General features: G+C 42.8%; 1 protein-coding gene across 1 annotated transcript in view; it reads left to right on the top strand.

The window, feature by feature from the left end:
- syde2 (synapse defective 1, Rho GTPase, homolog 2 (C. elegans)) overlaps positions 1-17,561 on the top strand; it is a 190,707-nt gene extending 173,146 nt beyond the window's left edge. The window contains exon 7 of the mRNA XM_070886434.1: positions 12,671-17,561. Within this exon, the coding sequence (XP_070742535.1) occupies positions 12,671-13,173 (503 nt within the window). The 3' untranslated portion in view covers positions 13,174-17,561. The remainder of the gene's footprint in view (positions 1-12,670) is intronic.
- The last annotated feature ends 305 nt before the right edge of the window (positions 17,562-17,866 follow it).

Below are 17,866 nucleotides of genomic sequence, written 5' to 3'. Positions count from 1 at the left end.
CAAAGGCTGCAATTTCACACGCTGACTTTGTCAAGAAATGAATTTGAATGCCACCCAAGGTTAACTGTAAATTCCCACTCGGCCTGTGCAGATTGAAAGTTTTGCAATTACATAAACGGGTTTCTCCCTCTGCTGTGTATATTCTCCCAGCTCCAGTCTAGTACAGCTCTTCAAGGGGTGGGGAGAAAATTGGTGAGTACAAGGAAGGAAACAAATTGACTTTTTTATTGGACAGGGAATTAACACTGGAAGGATTCATTTCTTCTGTTCCTAACTTCAGTTTTAGGCAGTAAAAGGTTTATGTGGTGAAAGCACCTTGTATTTCATTTCAAAAGCCCAAGCACTGATTATGATAGTATGTTGTAAATTAATTATTGAAATGTTTCTATTCTCAAATTGGATTGACTCTTCAAGCACCTTTTAACTTCAACAGTGGTCAGATTGATCAAATGCCTTAGTCACTGGTAACTTAACTACAGTAAAAGACTTCACAACTTAATTTTGAATGCAGTTTCTTTTCTCTTCAGACAATAAAGCAGATGTGTGCTTGGAGGTACAAGACTATATCCATAAACGTTTTAGGGTTGGATTTTCGGTTCTGCTCATTTCGGGGTGGTAATGGCAGTGGGGCGGTAAAGTTTGCACCCAGGAACGGTTAGTGCCTCATTCAGCAAAATTCACCAGCTGGGCCCTGAGTGTGAGACGGAGCACTAAGGGAGGCGTTACACACCTCTATTAGGGCGCTAAGCCGGCTGAGCAAGCGAAAATCCCGAGCTAAAGAGCCGGCCTCGGAGCGCAGTAAGCGATGCCTGGGGGGGGAAGAAAAAAACCCACCAAAAACATTCCCAATAAATAACTCACGTCACCACAACATAAATCGCAAAAAAAAACAATCACACTTACCTGAGGTCGACATTACTTACCTCACTGCAGTCGCTACAGCTCGGACCACCCGCTTTCACAGGTGGTCTCAGCACGGCACTATACGGAGCGCCATGGTTCAGGCGGCAGCCAAAAAATCAAGCCGGTGTCGCAACCACGGGCATTGCACACCGGCTCACCTCTGGACGGTGATGCTCTGCGCCCTGTTGAAACCTGCACCGAAAGTCCTGTGGGGCGGTGAAAGCTGGTCACCCGCCTGGAGGTGCTTATTGCCGCTAAATGTCTCCACCATGTACTCTCTGATATAAACACTTGGGGGGAGAAATTCGCCTTCTTTGTGGCTCACATTAGCGCTTCTGGGGGGGGTTGGGGGGGCGGCGGCGATAACAGGGCGTTACCGGCTCTATGACCAGGCATGGCGAGAGTTCTGATACCCGAGAACTTCCCTTGCAGGTTAGCGGCGGTGGTAAACCCTAACTCCACGATCTCCTGCGCCCCGGAGATCGTGACGTATCTGGTGCGCAGCGATCCGGTACCACACCGGATGCGAACTTCACTTCCGTCCCCTGCATCATCGCCTGATGTCAACACCGGCAGCAGGAATAGGCCATTTCACTCCTCGAACCTGCTCCACCATTTAATAACTTCATGGCTGATCTGATCATGGACTCAGTTCCACTTCCCTGCCCATTCCCCTTTATTCCCTTATCGCGCAAAAATCTGTCTATTTCCGCCTTAAATATATTAAAATGACCCAGCCTCCACAGCTCTCTGGGGCAGAGAATTCCACAGATTTACAACCCCTTGAGAGAAGAAAATCCTCCTTATCTCAGTTTTAAATGGGACTAAGTTCCCTAGTTTCCCGTATGAGTGGAAATATCCTCTCTGCATTCACCTTGTCGAGCCCCCTCATTATCTTATATGTTTCGATAAGATCACCTCTCATTCTTCTGAACTCCAATGAGTATAGATCCAACCTACTCAACCTATCTTCATAAGTCAACCCCCTCATCTCTGGAATCAACCGAGTGAACCTTCTCTGAATAGCCTCCAATGCAAGTATATCCTTCCTTAAATATGGAGACCAAAACTGTACGCAGTACTCTAGGTGTGGCCTCACCAATACCCTGTACAGTTCAGCAGGACTTCTCTCTTTCAATAAAAGCCAACATTCCATTTGCCTTCCTGATTACTTGCTGTACCTGCATACTAACTTTTTGTGTTTCATGCACAAGTACTCCCAGGTCCCTCTGTACTGCAGTACTTTGCAATTTTTCTCCATTTAAATAATAATTTGCTTTTCTATTTTTTCTGCCAAAGTGGATAACCTCACATTTTCCCACATTTCTGCCCACTCACTGAGCCTGTCTATATCCCTTTGCAGATGTTATGAGTCCTCCTCAGAATTTGCTTTCCCACCCATCTTTGTATCAGCAGCAAACTTGGCTACATTACACTCGGTCCCTTCATCCAAGTCATTAATATAAATTGTAAATAGTTGAGGACCCAGCACTGATCCCTGCGACACCCCACTAGTTATTGTTTGCCAATCGGAAAATGACCCGTTGATCCCGACTCTCTGTTTTCTGTTAGTTAGCCAATCCACTATCCATGCTAATATATTACCCCCAACCCCGTGAACTTTTATCTTGTGCAGTAACCTTTTATATGGCACCTTATCGAATGCCTTCTGGAAATCCAAATATACCATATCCACTGGTTCCCCCTTATCCACTCTACCCGTTACATCCTCAAAGAACTCCAGCAAATTTGTCAAACACAATTTCCCTTTCATAAAACCATGCTGACTCTGCTTGATTGAATTATGCTTTTCCAAATGTCCTGCTACTGCTTCCTTAATAATGGACTCTCGCATTTTCCCAACCACAGATGTTGGGATAAATGGTCTATAGTTTCCTGCTTTCTGTCTGATTCCTTTTTTAAATAGGGGCGTTACATTTGCAGTTTTCCAATCTGCTGGGATCTCCCCAGAATCCAGGGAATTTTGGCAGATTACAACCAATGCATCCACTATCTCTGCAGCCACTTCTTTTAAGACCCTAGGATGCAGGCCATCAGGTCCAAGGGACTTGTCCGCCTTTAGTCCCATTATTTTACCAAGTACTACTTCTTTAGTGATAGTGATTGTATTAAGTTCCTCCCTTCCTATAGCCCCTTGATTATCCACTATTGAGATGCTTTTAGTGTCTTCTATCATGAAGATCGATAGAAAGTATTTGTTCAATGTCTCTGCCATTTTCCTGTTCCCCATTATTAATTCCCCAGTCTCATCCTCCAGGGGACCAACATTTACTTTAGCCACTCTTTTCCTTTTTATGTACCTGTAGAAACTCTTACTATCGATTTTTATATTTTGTGCTAGTTTACTTTCATAATCTATCTTCCCTCTCTTTATAATTTTTTTCGTTCTTTTTGGCTTTTAAAAGTTTCCCAATCCTCTGGCCTCCCACTAGTCTTGGCCACATTATTTGCCCTTGTTTCAATTTGATACCCTCCTTTATTTCCTTAGTTAACCATGTAGTCTGGCCACTTGGGGAATGGTAGTTAAAAGGATTGTCGGGGAGGTAGGAGCAACACTTTTATTAAGCTCTCAGGTTATTTTTTTTTTAATTTCTTCTGCCGCGATTGATCTGTCTGGACTCTAAAGTGCTTGGGGCTGATCATCGCAGATCACAGGTGCCATCGGCGAGCAGCGGATTCAATTTCTTGCAGCGCCTGCAGCAATGGCCCTTTGCCTTAAGGGAGGGTATGAGCCTCTGATCCGGTTTAGCTCTCCAGGAGGGAAGTAGAATGCTAAATTAACCGCTACCACTTCCTTTGGAGCGCTAACCCAGGCAAGAGGGGCGGTAGTGGCAGAGAGCTGCACAGTGCCCAGTACAGCGCTGAAGCTCTCTGCCACTACCGCCCCGCTTGCCTGGCTTAACGCTCCAAGGGAAGTGGTAGCGGTTGATTTAGCATTCCACTTCCCTCCTGGAGAGCTAAACCGGAAGTTTGCGGCTGGTAGAATTGGGTTGTTCCCGGCGATGCATTTGCGCTCCTGCAAAAGTTACCGCCCCAAATGGGGCGCTATGCAATTTTCAGCCCTTAGTGATAAAATTACCTTGATGCCCAAGGAAGCAGTTGAGGCTGGCTCATTGAATGTTTTCAAGTCAAAGATAGATAGATTTTTAACCAATAAGGGAATTAAGGGTTACGGGGAGAGGGCGGGTAAGTGGAGCTGAGTCCACGACCAGATCAGCCATGATCTTATTGAATGGCGGAGCAGGCTCGAGGGGCTAGATGGCCTACTCTTGTTCCTAATTCTTATGTTCTTATGTTCTTATGAAAGGTAAATATTAAATTCACTCGGGTTTGTGGTTATATTTAATTTTTAATTTTTTTTAAAAGCAAGGTCTGCAATGACATTTTGTGAAACACTTGTTTGTTAGTTGAAGGATCAAAGTGCAAATTTTGCATTTTTTGGTGATTTTTATGCTGAGAAGCAGTTGTGAAATGCCCACTGGGGATTTATTTCTGTCATTAATCCAAGAACGCTACTTTGCTAAATTACTTGCAGTTCAGTTATGCCATCACCGTAATGCACAGAAGGAATTTTATCCTAGAATTTATTATGGGAAATGATACTGCTGACTTCCTGAAATTCCAGTTTTCCCATTGAAGCTTGGAATTGGAGTTAAATTGCCTGGGGCTCAGTTATTTCACAATGAAAATAAATTCACATAGACTCTAGTAAGATAAGAGAGACAACTTTATTGCTAACACAGCTCTGGGAGAAGAGTTGAGATCCCGCGATCTGCGAATACCTTCTCCCCGAGTGCCTTGTGCCGCTGGGTTATAAGCAGTTTACAGGGGGCGGAATATAATCATTTAAATTCATTTACATACAACCAATCAATCCATATGGCAACGCAATTCATTTACAGACAACTTTTTAGTCCTAGTGAAACCTGATAGCATGGCGCGAGTTTGGGGCCCTTCCTCTGTATCTTCTTTTGTGGTTCGTTATTCTGTTGCAAAGCTTTCTATGAAACAGTGGCCTGCACCTGGCCAGGAGTCACTTGTTGCTGCAGAGTTCATATCAGGGACAGCAGATAGGCTTCTTGGTACAAAGTTCATTTAGTGAAAAGGCAGATAGTTGGCTTACCCCATCATGCTTTGCTATGTCCGAAAATCCATTCCAACACTGTTTAAATAACCTTAAATTGTTTTATAGTGTAATGCTTATTCCTGCATTAGATTCTATTTGAACCTAGTCCTATGACTGTTGTGGTAAGCACAGTAATTGGCAAGACACGGATTGAAGTAGCATGTGTTGACTTTTGTGAACAATTTCCTGAAGGCTGATTAAAGGGAATGATCTACCTTGAAGTTTCTATTTTCAGGAAATAGCAATTCCATTTGTAAAATGAAAACAATATCTCAGTCGTGAAGCAGGCACTGTTTAACATGTCTGATTCAACAACTTCTGAGATTTCAGCAATATGGGTTCTAAGGATTGATTTGGGTTAAGAGGTATAAGAGACTGAAATAACATTTGAATTAATTTCTGCTGAGATGATCAGAGATCTCACCAGTCATCAAATTTCTGCTGGCGGTTCTGTGGTGCCAAATGTGGAAACGAGTTTATTTCAGCATTTTTGTCTTGATTTTAAAAAAATGTTTTGTGACCACATGGAGTTTACGTCCCCCTCCCCTCAATTCTGTGGGGCCTGAGTTTGAATTCCGAGCCGTCTGTTAGGATGAAGTGTCCTCTCTTGTGCTGCGTATAAAGCTACTGCATGAAATATAACTTAATACCTGTAGTCTTAACCCAATTCCTAGTAAACATGGGTCCAGAGCACAGTATAGCTCATAATTAAGCACAAATTGTCACTGAATTATCAATCTCACTCAGTGACCACAAGGAAAGTTGATGCAGAAAATGGAAAATTCACTCATACCGCAGTAAGGGCTGTTGTTCTGACTTTGCAGTTGCGGCATATTGTTGGAGCAGATTTACTCCTCTCTGGTCTGGTCTATCTGGCCAAGGAGTCCTTGATGCTGGCACTGAATGCCCAAAATGGGAAACGTTCCAGCTCTAGCATCTCTCACCTGGATGAATACAAAAAGCTTACTTGTGTATGTGGGGTGGGAGGGATGATTTTCTTTGGTTAGTTCTTTAATATCAAATTCTCTGCACCGAGGAGGAGTGCAGAGATTGTATGCATTGCAGCTGATTCATTATCCCAATGCAATGTATTGTGACTCTGCAGAGAATGAAGAATTACACGAGTACGTGATGGCACCAATATCTTTTAGACTCACATCTGGCCCAGACTGATGCCAAACAATGGGAACTTTCATCCCAGCAATAGAATCTAAAGTCATTGATTCTGAGCAGTTATAATTCAGTTTCTACATGTAACAAGACACAGTATATACTGGCATGGACAAGGGGGCTCATTTGAGGCTAAGATTGCCGTCCATTGGTGGAGTGTGGTAAAATGTACTTTGCTCTGCATCGGGTACCCATGCTTGACCAGCGAGTGCTTGAAGTTGATACCACATGCACAGATGAAAAATTCTGATAGGGCTGGCATTGTCATCCCTCAATGAGAACAAAACTCCCTTCCCTGCCCCCCATCCAAAAAAATATTATCATAGCTTTTGGTGTCGTCCTGCTGTCAGATTAACTATCGTTTTAGGTTGATTTCTGTGTGAGAGGGTTGTCCTATGAGGAGAGATTGAGTAGAATGGGCATATACTCTGAAGTTTAGAAGAATGAGAGGTGATCTCATTGAAGCATATATGATTCTGAGGGGGATTGACAGGCTAGATACTGAGAGGTTGTTTCCCCTGGCTGGAAAGTCTAGAACTAGTCTCATGATTGAGATGAGGAGGAATTTCTTCACTGAGTGGGTGATGAATCTTTGGAATTCTCTGCCCCAGAGGGCTGTGGAGGCTCAGTCTCTGAGTAGATTCAAGGCTGAGATAGCTAGATTTTTGGAATCCAGGGATATGGAGATAGTGTGGGAAAGTGGAGTTGAGGTTGAAGATCAGCCATGATCTTTTTGAATAGTGGAGCAGGCTGAGGGGCCGTATGGCCTGCTCCTGCTTCTAATTCTTATGCAACTATTGAGGTAACCTTCAGAAATTGGGCTGATCCTGTCTGGACAGACCACACCAGCATCATTTTTCAAACAAGAAAATGTAAACTTTTTTATTCAAGCATGGATGTAAATTTATTTGGAATAGCAGTTAAGTACTTGCAAGTTTATTGTAATGTGGATGGTCGGATCAATTGAAAGATGACAAACTATCCTTTTCTTCACACATCTCTTAAAGCTTCATTTTAGCTATAAATCTTCTTATTTTATTCCTGCGCCAAACACTTCTTCATGGCTGGGAAGGAAGGCGCAGAAATCTGTGGCTTGACTTGCTCTAAATTATTTCATTTTTCTTTATTTCCCGTTTTGCCTTTTGTGGGATCATAGAAACATAGAAAATAGGTGCAGGAGTAGGCCATTCGGCCCTTCGAGCCTGCACCGCCATTCAATAAGATCATGGCTGATCATTCCCTCAGTACCCCTTTCCTGCTTTCTCTCCATACCCCTTGATCCCCTTTAGCCGTAAGGGCCATATCTAACTCCCTCTTGAATATATCCAATGAACTGGCATCAACAACTCTCTGCGGTAGGGAATTCCACAGGTTAACAACTCTCTGAGTGAAGAAGTTTCTACTCATCTCAGTCCTAAATGGCCTACCCCTTATCCTAAGACTGTGTCCCCTGGTTCTGGACTCCCCCAACATCGGGAACATTCTACCCGCATCTAACCTGTCCAGTCCCGTCAGAATCTTACATGTTTCTATGAGATACCCTCTCATCCTTCTAAACTCCAGTGTATAAAGGTCCAGTTGATCCAATCTCTCCTCATATGTCATTCCAGCCATCCCAGGAATCAGTCTGGTGAACCTTCGCTGCACTCCCTCAATAGCAAGAATGTCCTTCCTCAGATTAGGAGACCAAAACTGAACACAATATTCCAGGTGAGGCCTCAACAAGGCCCTGTACAACTGCAGTAAGATCTCCCTGCTCCTATACTCAAATCCCCTAGCTATGAAGGCCAACATGCCATTTGCCTTCTTCACTGCCTGCTGTACCTGCATGCCAACTTTCAATGACTGATGTACCATGATACCCAGGTCTCGTTGCACCTCCCCTTTTCCTAATCTGCCGCCATTCAGATAATATTCTGTGTTTGCATTTTTGCCCCCAAAGTGGATAACCTCACATTTATCCACATTACACTGCATCTGCCATGCATTTACCCACTCACCTAACCTGTCCAAGTCACCCTGCAGCCTCTTAGCATCCTCCTCACAGCTCACACTGCCACCTAGTTTAATGTCATCTGCAAACTTGGAGATATTACACTCAATTCCTTCATCTAAATCATTAATGTATATTGTAAAGAGCTGAGGTCCCAGCACTGATCCCTTGGCACTCCACTAGTCACTGCCTGCCACTCTGAAAAGGGCCCGTTTATCCCGACTCTCTGCTTCCTGTCTGCCAACCAGTTCTCTATCCATGTCAGTATATTACCCCCAATACCATGTGCTTTGATTTTGCGCACCAATCTCTTGTGTGGGACCTTGCCTGTCTTCAGATTCTGTCCCAGGTGAACATGGCTAAGATTGGGAACTCACCAAGTGGTGAATATGGGATGAAATTGTGTTCATACCTCTGTGGTACAGTGTATTTTTACACCAGCAAATTGTGCCACTATTGTACATTTTTCGATAAAGTTGCCCTGAATATTGCATTTTATTTTTAAGGCACAAATCAGTCAGAGTAACTTAGGTATGTGTTTCTTTTAGCTTCAGTAGTCTTTAGCTGTTTACTTCTTATATCTCTGCTGTTACTGTTTTTAAATTTCTGTTGGATCAATATTTAGAGTCCCTGCTTGATTCTGCTTGTAGTTGAAACTTTAGCAGTCCAGCTTTAAAAATCATAGAGATTATCAGCTATTGGTCTTAATGAACAAAAAATGAGAAAAGAGGACACGGATGTGAAAGAATAAAGGCTGGGTTGGACATTCGACATCAAAACACAGGGAGGGGTGGTGTAGCAGGTTGTGGTTATAACATTGACACCAAATGTTACTACGACAACCAGTGCAAGAATGTTTATAATGTGAAGTCATGGCCTCACAGAAATCTCTTTTTCTGACTATTTCTCTGCTCCTCCTTACAAGACTATCATTCCACAGTCACTGGTCTTGCTGCCATTCTTCAGGTCTGAGCAGACATGGTACTCACTAGTAGGCTACTTGATCAAGAAGGGCATCACAACTGACCCTGATCCGCACAAATGCATTTCCAGCAGGAATTGCTGATAGCAATTATTAACAGTAACTGTGGCTATTTTTCTCTTCTCTAGCCCAGGTGCTGTTTTACATATCTGTAAATCTCAAAGAAACAGTTTTGAAATGATACAGAAACTATGATTAACAAATAGTCAGAATATTGTTGCCTTTTTGAAGTTGCAGTGTTCCTTAATAATTTGAAGTGCATGTCTTTCATTCAGTAGATCTTGCCACACACAAAAAATCAGCTGCCTAAACCACCTGTTTAAATAAAGTTTTAAACGTACGGCAAAACAATTTGCCTACCAGTCATGCTGATGTCAGTGAACTCTAGGAACAGGAGGCGGCCATTTAGCCCTTCGAGCTTGTTTCGCCATTCAGTGACATCACAGCTGATCTGTGACCTAACTCCATATACCCATCTTTACCCCATATCCCTTAATACCCTTGGTTAACAAAAATTATCAATCTCAGATTTAAAATTAACAATTGACATAGCACCAACTGCCATTTGCAGAAGAGAGTTCCAAACTTCTACCACTCTTTGCATGTAGAAGTGTTTCCTAACTTCACTCCTGAAAGGCCTGGCTCTAACTTTTAGGCTATAACCTCTAGTCCTAGACTCTCCAACCAGCGGGAATACTTTCTCTCTATCAGTTGCCCTTAATATCGTGAAAACTTCGATCAAATCACCCGTGAACCTTCTAAATTCCAGGGAATACAACCTTAGTTTGTGTAATCGCTCCTTGTAATTTAACCCTTGGAGTTCAGGTATCATTCTGGTAAATCTACGCTGCATTTCCTTCAAGGCCAATATATCCTTCCTGCAGTGTGGTGACCAGAACTGCTCACAGTGCTCCAGGTGTGGTCTAACCAGGGCTTTGTACAAGATGTCAGCAAAGCAATGAGAATTATTCAGCTGGCAAGAATTTTAATTTGTGCATGGGGCACTTCGGTGTTGATCTTTAATGAATACGATGCCTAGACCATTTGTATAGAAGCGCACATATTGGACAATCTTGTCTCAAAGTGGACTCTGTCATTGTCATTTAGTTCTTGTACGCTGATACAATCTTTGTATTGTTTAGGATCAAACCTTAAAATCACTAACAAAGGTTGCATATTACACAGTAACTACGCTGTTTAAACATTTGTTCTCCCAGAGCATTGTGTGTATTTCAATGAATTGAGTTAGGAGTTTATCGCTTAGAAAAGCAATAACAATTCTGCTTCCCTTTGCAGTACGATGCAACTAGCAAAATTAACCATTGATTTATTTTGTGTAAAAGCATTGTATTGATCATCAGTTTTATGAAAGATATTCTAACTTCCAAACCCTTATACAATTTTTAAAAACTGCTAAAATTGCCTCAATTTTGACTCTTTTATTACCTGGGGGTGATAACTTTCTCGGGCCGTTACTTCCTACCCCCAGCGTGGAAGTCCCACCCCAGCAGCGGAATTGGCCTTACCACCCCTCAGAGGAAGTGTAGGGACGCAATCTTGCACACTTCACTTGCTGTAGGGGCGGGTCCAGCGGCACTAACGGGCGTGATTGGCAGCACTACATGGATGTTTCACGTAGTGTTGATGCGGTTCAACGCCCCTCCACTTTGCTTAAAGGGGAGGGCCGCTGTGCACTCTGCAAGGCCTCTGATGGCCTCCACCAGGGCAGCGTGATACCGGGGCTGCTCGATGGTGGCCCGGACCATGTTAGGGTACAAGTACTGGAGTCGACCAGAGATTCGGCAAAACCGACAAGATGGCAGCATGGGGCGCTGGCTACCTCCCCTTTAACTTCTCTTGCCCCGTGAGCGTATGTCGGCCCGCTTCGTGACCCGCGAGGCAATATCCGCCGGGGGCGGAAATGGGTCGGCCCACGGCGCTCAGGGAAATTTCCCGGGAGCCCCGTTGGCGCCCCCCCCCCCCCCCCCCAGAGGTGCCAATGGAAGGTGCAAAAAGGGGCAATTTCGACCCCTAAGACTGTTGTCACACAGAACTCTTCGCTATTGTGATGGCTGCTTTATTGCACCGTTCCTCAGTTTGATTAGACTGAACACCTTGCTCAAAATGTTTGGCCGTGTTTCTGTTCTGACAAAGAAAATAGCTAATTTTGATTTGAGCTAAATTGCACATGTCCAGTGTTGCATTTACAGTAAGATTACATTTGCAGTCTGTTCCTTGGGGATAATTGCACAGTAGCTAAGACTATTACAAAGACAACTTGAGTAGAAATGGTTCTGTAATGTAAATATGACGAATATTTGAAAATTACTGGAACTAATACGTAAGTGAAACATGGGACTGTAAATCAGGGTGCAGGATTAAACTGCAGGATTTGAAATAATCATCAGCAGGAAACTGTTGTGCTAATGGTAATGGTATTTGCATGTTATAGCACTGCACCTACTACATGTTTAAGTTCATGCAGCCAGTGCTTGGTGCTGTAAAGGGCGCAGGACTTCTCTCAGTATTGTGTGTTTCAGGAAACAAATTACACCATACCAAAGATTCTCAAACAGAATCAGGTGATGCTGTGTAACCACCAATATTTACTTTTACTCCTGTTTAACTGTACGTTTAGTTAATGGTGTGGAACAGCTTTTAATGAATGCAGTTAAAACTTCTTTCATTTCTCTACAACTAAATTGCATTATAATAATTGTTGTGCTAGTGTGTAGTTATCCAGGTTTTGTTCATTGGCAAGTGTTTGGTGTGGTTGAAACTTGAAACTGAGTCATCATGATTTGCTGAATGATGGGGATCGCTGCAACCAAATTTAGCTTTATATAGGGATGTGTCAACTTTGCTTTAAAACATAATGGGGGTGAAATTACACAGCGCCCTGTCTGGGAGCAGTAACCGACTTCGAGCGGGACTTCCTGTGGTACGGATGTCCCGCCCCGGCTGCGAGATTGCGGTTACTGCCCCTCACAGGAAGTGGAGAGCAATGTTCTGCTCTCCATTTCCCCTTGGGGCGGGTTCGGGGGTGCTACTCGGGCGCGCTACTCGGGCGCGTTCATCAGCTGGAGGCGCTAATGGGAGGTGCAAAACTGGGCAATTTCAGCCCCGATATCTAGGCTTTAATTTTAAACTGTTCAAAAATAGAGGAAGATCAATTCAGGAGCTAAAGCTTAAGTTGGGAAGGCACCATATTGAAGACAGGCCTTCCACTTTACAGGGGAGGAACTTCGTCAGTGGCTGTGAGAGCTGAGTATTAGCACCAGTTGTAAAGTGGAAAAAATTTAATTAACTGGCATATTTAAGATGTGCAAAAGCTGTTGCAATCTAACTGTAACAGCTAGTTTACAATGAAGTCTTGTATTGGAAGAACTTAAGTTCTTCTTGATTTGTTAAGTTTTGTACAAGCACCAATATTTCATTTTTGGGGGGTTTGTTCCCCTATATTTTTCCCTTCTAGTGCAAAATGTGGGTACCAAAGAGCATATGGGAAGCGATGGATCGTCTGAACAGGATAAGCCAATGAATTACGTGAGGAGGAGGAAGCAGCGACCTGCAGTGTTAAACTTGACAAATGCTGAGGTGACTGGGGTACTCCGGCCCAGACAGATCAGGCTCGACAGCCCGAGTAATCGCTATGCTGGAGACTGGAGCAGCTGTGGTGAAAGCTACCTTCTGAGATTAAAGGAAGGTAGCGTGGAGGCAGACTATGATGATGTTCCTTCAGAGGATACTGGGAGCGAAGAGGAGAACCCAGCCACAGACAGGACAAATGATGTGCTGGTGCCGCCTGCAGAGCCGAAATCCAAAGAGCAAGCATACGAGGCCTATGTAAGGATGCAGAAGATCAACCCAGCACTTGAGCATAGGGTGAACCTTAAGGATCTTCAAGAAAGTATTGACACACTAATTGGAAATTTAGAACGAGAACTCAGCAAAAACAAGCTGAATGCCACTTGCTAAAATGTTCTCCTCATTCTGGGATAGAGGAATAGTATTGCAGGCCCAAGCGAACAGTTTTCGTAGCTGTTCATTGATGGTAGTACACTTCTGGATACCAGAAGTAGCACGGACCATCTTGGGTCATCTTGACTTATTTCAGGCATTCCAGGACATTTTTATGTATACTTTTTTTTCTTCTTATTGGAAGAATTCCAGTGGATTGACCCTTAGGGGTATGTGGTGCCTTAAAGGCATTTTTTTTAAGTGTACTGTAGACTGGACACTGTGTTCAGGTAGGAATGTTAACTGATGCACTTATAAAGCAGGCTTTTGACAAGGACTTTTTGAAGGAGACTAGCCATTGCCGCTCAGCAGACACTCTAGGGACTGAATCCTGAGTCATCTTTAAGAAGCTAAAGTGTTTAATTCTGATCATTCTCATTATTGAGGATGGTTGATGCTGCTTGGCAGATCTTTCTGCAATGTGACAGAGTATTTTTTTTCTCTCAGCAATAATTACCAGTTAGAGATTTGCTGGTCACCTTTCATTTGCAATGTAATACCAAGGCTGCTATGAAGAGACCATTTTCACAAAAAACCCTGCACATTTTTTGGGTGATGAGAAATATTGTAAACTGTTTTCTTCCTTTATTATTAACACGTCTCTGTAACTGTATTTAAACGCAAATCAAAACAAATGGTATATTTTTCTAACCCAGTATATTTTTGATAAAGTGTGGACACATAATTTATAGTGACGCACCTACCAGAAGGCCAAATACTGTTAGATGTACTGCCTGGGAAATGTAGCATATATAAATATATAAAGTGCACGATGATGAGAGCTGTGAGGAAGTGTTCTCAACATAACGTGGCTGATCATTTGCAATACCTGCTGTGGTATTATGTTTTTGTCACGTCAGTATTGATAGCTAAGGTTATTAACAGCATTAAAACGGGTGTTTTCTATTCGAATGATCCATATCTTTACACAGATAGGAAATGTGAATGAATAATGACTCTGACTTTAAACTGTCAGCCTTCCGTTTTAAAGGAATGTTTGAGAGGCTGATTTGTGTATAGTGTTGGGTACATTTTACATTCATTTTTATCTAATTCTGGTCATCTTTCTGTAATGTTAACTGATGAATTCCAGTTTTAATAACCGTAAGATGAGAATCTGCAAAGAATCACAATATAAAAATTGGCTCTTGGATTTTGACAGTACTGCAGTGGCATACTAAATGTAAAATTTGAAAACTCTGCAAACGAAATACTTTGTACAAGTGGATTTTCATTTTAAATGTTTTGTTTGCAAACAAATTATTTGTTATAATCCACACAACATAGAAAAGCTAAGTCATAGGAACAGGGCATCCAAAGAATGCCTGGCTAAATGGCGATCATCGTGTCCCCTCGAGGAAGCTATTCAGGATGGTGTCCGAACCAACATTTGTCTCTGTATTGAGAAAGAGTCCAGGCATCTCAATGTTTAGCCTGGCTGATTTAACACACTGATTACGAGATAGATACAGACCAGGAAGTCATCCACCCAGAAACTCTACAGTCCCCCTCCCTGCCCCCTCCACCACAACATCCAACTGCTTCTTAATTGATGCCAGGGCTTTTGCCGACGCTACTCTATCCAGAACAGTCCATTCCACGTATTGATCGCCACATATTGATCATTCTGTCTATCAAAAGTAATTTCCTGAAATTTGTCTATTTCTACTTTGAACCAGCATCCCCTACCCACCACAGTTTAGTTTGAAGTAGCATTTGGGAAATACCTTTTCTGGGATTTCCAGAATCTGCATCTGACCGATATTCACGGCCAGAGTCTGATGCTTGTGCACTTGCCAGCCAGCAAGTTGCCCCATTCATTTTAGAGGATGGGAAAATGACACGGTAACGACTGGCGAAGGGGTAGATGGGACCCGCAGTGGGAGAAGCCGTTCTCTCAGCAGGCGGGTGCTTCATTTAAATATTTTTTTTGAAATAGGCATGCAAGGATGCTGGACACTTAAGGGTATGCAAAGGGCATAGCAATGTGAAGGAGAATGCATTTTAATTATTTTTTTCTTTTTTTTTAACTTCCCAATCCCCTTGTTTTTTTTCCATGTTGGCTCAAAGTCTTTGTGCCAGCTGTAGGCTATATGCTGGAAGGTTTGCTGCAGCTTCCACACAGCACAGGCTGTCAGGTGCAGTAATTTGTGGCCTGCAACTCCATAGTTTAGTATTGCCGTGTGTCTGCAGAGTTTGGGATCCACCATCCTCACTTCTCTTAAAGAGGAGGTACTTTTCAATGGTGACTCAGTGGCACAAAGTCCAAACTCACCCTTTTGGTCTATTTCAAAGTCTTGACTCAAAAGACTTGCACTGACTGCTTGCTTCTCTTCCGTGGTCTTGTGCACTCCCAGGTGGCCATGGAGAGGGACCAACATTACGCTTGAGGCCTTCTATGACCAGCGGGAACAACAGGACATTAATTATATCACTGATCGTGATTTTGTTTTATTTTGCGCTTCTTTCAGTTTGATCGGACCATTTGTAAGATTGCTTTAATCGTGGTGCTCTCCTCAGATTGAAGGGGGCACTTATGGTGTTGCTGTCTGTCCTGGTGACTATGGCTTACCCAGTGCCACCTTTTTTGGTCCAATTTAAAATAGCCCTGATGCAGAATCATCTCCAATTCAGCAGCCATAAAATTGGGGTCAGGTGTTGAGCTGATCTATCACTTGTCTGCACACTTATTCCTGCACCTTAGGCCTTGTTTCATTACTTTCTGTTTTCGTAGTCCTCTGCACCTTACACCTTGGCAAAGGCTGCCAGTGAGTTGAGAATGCTTTTGAGGCTCTCAACGCTTTCAGAATTTTTGTCCCCATTGTGATACTCCCCTTTAATTGTCCCAGTCCCTTTGGGGGAGAAATTCGGCTGCTTTCTGCTTCCCGTTAATGCCTGGGGGGTGGGGCCTAAGGGGTTAGCAACTGGACGCGGTGAATTCAGCGGTGCCCGCGAACTTCAGTACCGGTTTAGCGCTGGCACTAATCCTTACCGCCTGGGCCTCCAGCACCTCACAGATCGTGACGTCATAAAGTGCGCAACTTCCCGTTACCGCTCCGGGTGTGAACAACGGCAGGAAGAGCAGCCGTTGTCACCTTGGCTGGTCGCTTGGAGAGTGCAAATTAAAGGGAATGGTTTTCAGGTAGGCCAAACTTTATACTTTGCAACAGTCTGATGCCTGCTGAAAGTGTTCATGCTTCATTGCTGCAAGGTGTCCAAGCCTTCCACTCTCTTGAGAGTGTTTGGGGCTGTAATGGCAGTCCCACAGGTTGCCTTGCAATACAGAACTGACGATGAGAAGGTTGTGCACCATCATTGGCCCTTCACTTTAAGTGAGGGAAGCAGCCTTTGATGCCGGTAGCATTGCGCTGCACATTGTTCAGCGCTCTGCCGCTACCCGGAGAGAAGAGGTTGCGCTTGATTTAGCGCTCCACTTCCCTCTTGGAGTGCTGAAGCTGAATTTCCCAGGAGGAGAAATCATTAGTGCCTGGATTTCAAAAGTTAGCGCCCCAAACAGGTTCTACGCAATTTCTAGTCCTTTAACTTTAAACTACACTTAGTTTTCTGCTCCCACAATCCATTGAAATCTCCAGCCAAAGTAAAGCTAATGAGCCGACCACAGCAAATTGAATACAAACAGCACATTTACATTCGAATCTGTCCAAAACACAGCAACAGACATTCTGGCATAACCTACGAAGGAAAATCTAGACTAACATCTGGAATGAAGATTTACAGCATCCTTGGATTTCCTAGTGCCATGACTTGGTATGTGAACAATTATTTAATTTGAAGAATAAGGAATACAAAACTAAAGATACACTTGAGGGATTTAACTCAAAAGTTTCATTTATGTCCAAAGTGTTAACAATGCAATTAAGATTTTAAACTTTTATTTTTGCAACATTTGACCATAAAAATTTGTTTGAAAAACAGGGATATTTTGAGGACGTAGTCGTAAACATTTACTGAAAATATGAAGTCTTATCATAACAAAATAAACTTATTGCCAATGCAGTATATGTCACAAATGTGTATTCTCCTGTGCCTCAACTTGCTTCTGAAATGATTTACTAATGTGTATACAGTGTATAATGTGAACAAATTTGGTCGTGTTAGTTTTAATTAACACTCCTCACAGCTTAAAGATTCTTTGTAAAAGGGTTTTCAGGCTCTTAATTTATCTGCTGAAATTTTTATTCTTGTGTTTTAGTAACCCTGTATGCATTATCTGTTACACAAAAGTATAGTTACCTTGAACCTGATAAAGTATCACTAAACGTGTAAATACGACTTTATATACTGATTTCTGAGTGTTGTGCTGTACTGTGACACAAATATTAAAAAATGCATATTTAACAAATTCAGTTTCTCTGATACGGGGAAAGGGCGGGGGAATGTGACCAGCTGAAATACTCTTGCAGAGAGCTGGCGAGGGCTCGACGGGCCGAATGGCCTATGCTGTAACCATTCTATGATTCTATGATGCTGCTAAAAATATATGGTAGTACTTAGACAATTTCTGATGTACAATATTTTGTGTGCAATATAGGATACTTAAAGACATATTTTCATGACATCTATACACACTCATATATTATGCAATATATATATTATTATGCAAGCTATTTTTTCCATGAGGTTACGTGTG

The sequence above is a fragment of the Pristiophorus japonicus genome, chromosome 8 (genome assembly GCF_044704955.1).
Source record: "Pristiophorus japonicus isolate sPriJap1 chromosome 8, sPriJap1.hap1, whole genome shotgun sequence".
NCBI classification, from domain to species: Eukaryota; Metazoa; Chordata; class Chondrichthyes; family Pristiophoridae; genus Pristiophorus; species Pristiophorus japonicus.
Note: the sequence above shows the minus strand (reverse complement) of the source record. Positions and strands in the feature narration are given on the sequence as shown.